Here is a 7,002-nt window from a genome sequence, read left to right as displayed (position 1 = left end):
TGACCTGAAAGGCAAGAAAAAAAAAAGAAAAGATGTTTCAAATTTTTCTTTACAATATGGGGGAGGAGAGGTGAATATTATCAACATATTTTTGATAATTTAAAATATATTAAAAATGTGTGTATTTCAGATTTCTTTTTTCTGGCCTCTAACTCTCCAGCTGAGAATGACCTTGAACTCCTGATACTCCTGCTTCCACTTCCCAAGTACTGAGTAATAAAAACATTTTTTAAATGTTTCTTAGTTTTTTTTTGGGGGGGGGGGGTTGTTATGTTTTAGACAGGGCCGTCTTGTTGCCCTAGCTATCCTGGAACTCACTATGTAGACCAGGCTGGCCTCAATCTCAGAGATCTGCCTGCCTCTCTCTGCCTCCCTAGTGCTAGGATTAAAGGCTACCACACCTGGCTTAAATGTATTTCTTAAACAAAAGGAATGTTAGCACCAAGCCTATCTTCCTAAAAGTCTCAGTGCTTACCTAACTGGAGTCTCCCTTATCTTTACTGACACGCCTCAGTGAGCCCTGACTCCAGCTACTGAGAAGAACAGCAGCTGTTGTATGATTGTGTCTTCTCTCCTGTCAGAGAAAACAAGGGGAAAATGGTAATACAACCGTGGGCAGGTTTGGTAAGACCCTGAATGTTTTCCATGTTAACCTCCTCCAGCATGAATCCAGAGGTTTCGTTCTAAAAACTCTTTGATCACCTTGGAAAAACTATCCTCGGCACCAGGATTTTGTGGCAAGAATGGGCAGCAAGGTATTTTTGTTTTCTGTTGTTTTGTGAGACAGAGACTCAGTATGTAGCCCTGTTGGCCTCAAGCTCACAGAGATCTGCCTGCCTCTGCCTCCCACAGGATTTGTTTTGCAGTCATTGCTTAGATATAATTTAGATGTGAAGAAATTGTTTTAAAAACAAAACTTACATTTAAAAGGAAATACACTGCCAGGCATGATAGCACAAGACTTCTGTAATTCCAGTAACCCCTGCACTCCGGAGGCTAAAGCAAGAGTTATCAAGTTCAATGTCAGCATGGGCTACAGAGTGAGTTCCTGTCTCAAACAATGGCAAGAAAAAGAGAGAAGCACATAATCTGTATCTAAAAAAAGCCCTCAAGTGCAAAATAATACTGTGTTCCAAATAAAGAATAGCAGAGAACAGAGAAAAATAAGCTATAGACATAAAGAATATAAGCTAAGGACATCAAACAGTAAGATTGGGTTCAAGCCACAGTAGAATTAAAAATAAAAGAAATACACAGGTCTAATCAGAATCTTTCAATTTATACACGAGAGGACTTGAAGCCCCTTTATTTACTCATTCAACAAGCATTTATTGTCATGCCTACAAGACAAAAATATGGTCCAAGGAGGGAAGGCCACAGAGAAAGTTAGCAGCAAAACAGCAGCTTTGCACTGAATCCCAAACCAGTTAATCTGCAAGCATTTCTGCACCTGCAAGCATCCCAAGGATGGGCTCAAGGGTCTAGAAAAGTGCAAAATCTTCATGGACAGCTGACATAACATTTTTGTAATAGGGTTAGGGCATATACTATATTCAGATGCTGTTTGAATTCATGCAAAATAGCTATGAGTTCTTTTTCAAAAAAATGATTTTATTTTTATTTGTACGAGTGTTCTGATTGCCGATGTGTATACTAGCATGTGTGCAGTGCCCAAGAAGGGCTGCAAAGGGCAAGAGTGCTGCCATGTGGGTGCTGGGAATTGAACCCAGGTCCTCAGGAAGAACAGTAAGTGCTCTTAACCACTGAGCCACCTCCCGAGTCCTGCTGTATGTTTCTTAATTAGAACACAAAGGGTAAGTCCCTGCACTCTGGATTTATTCTTTAATGTCTTGGGCGTTCAGCACTCCATGTGCAAATGTGGACAATCTAAATGACAATTTTAACCATGATTCCTGATCCTCTAACCAGACTTACTATACTCTGTCTCCTTTGAATTACAAAGGAGGATGTCATATTTTTTTCACCAAGTGTGAAAATTAAAATACTTTTAAATGAAAATTAGAAACCTAGGTAAATGAATACTATTTAACTCAACCATCAATAGTTAACCCACAGTTAACCATAGCTTAGGGTAACAGTGTATAAATACAAACAGAAATAGTAAAACCTTCTGCATCACGGGACTGGAGAGATGGCTCAGTGGTTAAGAGCACTGACTACTCTTCCAGAGGATCCAGGTTCGATTCCCAGCACCCACGTGGCAGTTAACAACCATCTGTAACTCCAGTTTCAAGGGATCTGACACCTTCTTCTGACCCCTGTGGGCAAAGCACAACACAGGTGGCACCTACCTACATGCAGGCAATACACATGCACACATAATATAAAAATAATAAATAAGTTATTTAAAATAACCCAAAAAACAGAAAACCTTCTGCATCAGAACTTCCTCGCCGCTTTCATTTTGGTGCTGGTCAGGCACTTTTAAATCACTGAACTCAGGGCCTCACATAAATAAAACATGTGTTCTACCACTGAGTTACATTCTGAGGCTCCAGAACTTTTTTCTTTTAAAAGAAAACTTACCAATTTCATTTCAAAGCAATTTCATCTAATACAAAGGGGAAAATACACTGGGCATGGTGGCGCACACGTGGAATCCCAGAATTTGGGAGGCTGTGAGAGGAAGATTACCATATATCTGAGGCCAGACTGAGTATATAACGACACACAAGCCTGGGGCCTGGGGTACAGAATAGGATCTTGTCTCAAAAAACTAAACAAAAACAAACAAAATAGAAAGTAGTTTGGAACCAACCCCTTTGTATGTGTTGTTTTCGGATTTCATGTTAAGAAAGCATTAAGGAGTTCTTTAACGCAGGAGAAAATGGAACCAATACTGGGCTTGAATTTCTTTTTTAAATAACTCATAGGGAAAAGGCGTAAAAACTTGGTAACTTATTGAAGTAAAACAATTTTTTGAGCTAGTCCTGACTGAAAAGTAGTAATTTATGATGCAGTCCTCTAAGACCTCTAAGATTGTAAAGGAGTGAGGATTTAAAGGCTTCTTGGGCTATGCCACTAACATCCCAGTAAGGCTGATTTCCTAGCCTGGACTGTAAGGCTTTGCTTCTGCCATACCTCCTCCCCAAGCCAGTCTTTGGGTCCTTCCCTACATACTACATAGCTTTACTGAGATGGGTCCTTGGATACAATTTGCCTCTGTATTCTGTTATAGATCAGAGCATATAGTTGATACATAATAATTATAAAATGAATATCAAGGATGGTAACCATAACTTTAAATATAGGCTCTATACCAACTCACATGTTCATACTCTGAAAGTACAACAATAAAATCATAACTACACCAGGAACATGAGGTTCCACTTCACATATCAGGGAATGTTCAATGTGAGGTCAGGGCTCAGATTACTTTTTTAAAAACAGTTTCACTCTGTAGTCTAGGCTGGCTCAGACTCATGGCAATCCTCCATCAGCATCTTCAGTGGTAGGATTATTACAGGTGTGTGCCACCACTTGTCTTTGGACTGGGAAATTTGTCTTTTTGGTTGTGAGCCCGAGCTTTAAATGGCTGTGCCAGCTCTCCAGTGAAAGGACTGGGAATTTTGAAAGGTATGGCCACAGACACACAAAAACATCACACATGCTGCTCTAAAAGTATCAACCATTTCTTTCACTTCTTTTAACTAAGAAAGCTTAGATAATGAACAATAGAAGAAAACAGTAAGGAAAAAAGAAACAAAAAATGACAGAAGATAATTTTATCTCTAGATTAAGACTTCTTTTAATATACATAATGTATAGTACTTCATATAATTTATTAATGTTATTTTCTATAGGACACTGTAATTAATTCAGTGACATCAATATTGACCTCAAACAGACACAGGATGAAAGGTGGGTTTTCTTGTGTACCAAGTACAAAACATGTTAAAAAGTTAACATAGACAACAATTGTAAGAGATCAACTTTCAGGATGACTCAAGTCTACAGTAGTTGCTTCACATGGTTTCCCCATCACGACTTGGATGCCACCCAGTGTTGCCATGTTTGTGCAAATGACAGCTGGGCACCACCTCACTACCTCCTTTTGCCAGCCCCACTTTTGCCTGTTTTACTGCTGCCGCTGCTAGATTTGCCAGAGGATTTTGTAGAGAAGAGTCTTGTCATGAACTCAGAAACATCAGGCAATTCATGGTTGGAATTCAGCATATTCATTGACTGCTCCATCTCCTGCAGGGAGAAAAAGTGTAAGAAATGAAAGATCCTTCCAGATATTTAGTTTCTAACACTTCCTACTAAGGAAGAAGGAAAGGAGGAGAACAAGTAAAAGTTAATGGTTCTAAGCAATGACTCAATGTCGTATGTAAAAGTTCTTTACCAGGACTGAGGGTGGAGCTCAGTGGTATAGCGTTTACCTATCATGATGTATGAAGCCCTGGGTTCAATCTGCAGTAATCACTCCCCAAATCGAAAGCACTTCACCTAAAGATTATTAATAATCACGTTGTATACCTATTTTTTCTTTTTGTCCCAACCTTGGTTTTTTTTTAATTACATTTTTTTTTAAACTTACCACTTCTCGGTCTTTTAGCTAAGATCAAGTATAAAATTTTTTTTACTTATTTATTTTTATTTTATGTGTATTAAGTGTTTACCTGTGGAGGCCAGAAGAGGGCATCAGATTCCTTGGAACTACAGTAACAGACATTTGTGAGCTGCCATGTGGGAGCCAGGAGCCAAACTCTCTCTGGTCCTCTGCTCTTAGCCAGAGCCATCTCTCCAGCCACAGGGTCTCACATAGCCCAGGATAGCCTTGAACTTGTTATGTAGTTTCCCAAATGCTAGGATTTTAGGCATGTGCCACCACACCCCACTCCATTCCTCTTTTATGCCACTAAACATGTTGATCTTTTACAACATTAAACATGTAAATGTATAATATATTCTTATATAGGGTTGATTCACCTTATTGTGTTTATTTAGTTGGGTTGGGGGGATGGCTGAGACAGGGTCACACTATGTAGGTCAAGCCTGCTTTAAACTCACAATGTAGCTCAAGCTGGCTTTGAACTTGTGGCAATCCTTTTTATTCAGACTCCTAGGTGCTAAGATTATAGATGTATGTCATCATACTTGTTTTTTGTTTTTTTTTTTACTGTATGCTTCTATAAAAGACTTTTTTCTTGACAGTGGATATATCTTGTTTTTTTATAGCCTTTCTTATTTTCTAATACTTTACCCTTCTCTAACTAAACATCAAAGTTATCAAAAAAGTTTGGACAATAACTCCTATTTTCAAGACTTGACTCCCGAGCTGCAGTAGACCATGCTATGCCTTGGGTGACCTATGCTATACCTTGGGTGACCTTACTTACAGTGTCTAAAGCAAGAACACAACAAACAAGCCACTGGCATGGCAGAACAAGGATTTGGTGCATTAGAGGCTTTCTCTTCCCCCTTACAGAACTAACAATGATAAAGTACTACTCAATATTAATCATGTAGTATTAGAGGCTGGGGAGACAGCTCAGTTGGTAAATGTTTGTTATATAATAAGCATGAGTACCTGATTTCCCAGATCTCCAGCACTCATGTAAAAAGCTGGGCGCTGGGCACAGGGCCAGGCATGGTGACACACACCTTTAGTCCCAGCAATTGGGAGGCAGAGATGGGTGGATCTCTGAATTCAAGGCTGGCCTGGTTTACATAGTGAGTTCCAGGCCAGCTGGGGCTACAGGGAGACCCTGTCTCAAAAAGACCAGTCAATCAATCAATCAATCAATCAATAAAGCTGAGCACAGCAGCATGCACCTGCAATCCTAGTGCTGGGAAGGCAGAGACATGTAGCTCCTTGGGGCTCTTTTGCTAGCCAGTTTAGCCAAATCAGTGAGCTCCAGGTTCCGTGACAAACCCCACCGCAAAAAATAAGACAGGCAGCAACTGAGGAAGATACCAGTGTCAACCTGGACTCCCACACCCACATGCACACAAACAAACACATATCCAAATATTAATGTAATATTAGTTTTAATTTAAATTTTATGTAACTTTCCAAAAGTAAATGTAAAATTTATTTTAGTTCAGACATGAAAAAAATAATAGCAAATACTGTATCACTTAGCATTTCAAATAGGAAACTGTTAAAAATATTAGCTTGGATTTCCCCCCAAATGTATAATCTATTTATAGGTTTTAAAGAAGGTGCTTTTATAAATCAATCCAAGAAATAAACATAAATCAAATATGCTAACATGTGTGCTAATTACTTTTCTGGTTGCTACAACCAAATACCTCACAAAAGTGCAGTTCATTATGGCAGGGAAGGCAAGGTGGCAGGAGCAGGTTGGTTCCTGACAGACCGGACAGCAGACAAAGAGGATGCTCTACTGTCTCTCTCCTTGTCCCTTTCTGTTCAGTCAAGGACAACAGCCATACCTTGCTGCTGCCCACATTCAGGATGAACCTTACCTTAAGCTATTCCATGAATAGATACCCTCTCAGATACATTCCAAGGTGTACTCCACTTATGTCCTAGGCATTTATCAATCCAATCAACTTGACTATCAAAATTAACCATTACAGACTGGGCTTGGTGGCGCATGCCTCCCAGCACCCAAGAGGCAGAGGCAGACAAACCTCTATGAGTTCAAGGCCAACCTGGGCTATATAGTGAGACCTCGGTTTCAAACAAAACAAAACAAATTAGCCATTACAATATTCCCTCTAATCCAGAATTAACCCTGGGTATGGTGGTTCATACTGCAATTGCAGTAGTCAGGAGCCGTGGCAGGACGACTACTATGAGGTCTGGGCCAGTCTAAGCCCCGCCCCACCCCACCCCAAATAATTTAATGTATATAGTTTCTTTTTTGAAGATTATTGAATCCCACCCCCCCAAAAGAAATGTTATATGATCTATTTTACTTTTGAATCTGTTCAGTTTTGAAGCCCTTGAGTTAACAACTTTCATAATGGCTACCATGAAAAAATACTTTACAAGGAGTGAGTTTATTT

General features: G+C 39.6%; 1 protein-coding gene across 1 annotated transcript in view; it reads right to left on the bottom strand.

The window, feature by feature from the left end:
• Positions 1 to 2,643: 2,643 nt before the first annotated feature.
• Emc7 (ER membrane protein complex subunit 7) overlaps positions 2,644 to 7,002 on the bottom strand; it is an 18,042-nt gene continuing 13,683 nt past the window's right edge. The window contains exon 5 of the mRNA XM_008841147.1: positions 2,644 to 4,218. Coding sequence (XP_008839369.1) covers positions 4,066 to 4,218 — 153 coding nt within the window. The 3' untranslated portion in view covers positions 2,644 to 4,065. The remainder of the gene's footprint in view (positions 4,219 to 7,002) is intronic.

Source organism: Nannospalax galili, unplaced genomic scaffold, assembly GCF_000622305.1.
Source record: "Nannospalax galili isolate Female #2095 unplaced genomic scaffold, S.galili_v1.0 scaffold999, whole genome shotgun sequence".
Taxonomy (NCBI): domain Eukaryota; kingdom Metazoa; phylum Chordata; class Mammalia; order Rodentia; family Spalacidae; genus Nannospalax; species Nannospalax galili.
This window is presented reverse-complemented; position numbering and strand designations above follow the sequence as displayed.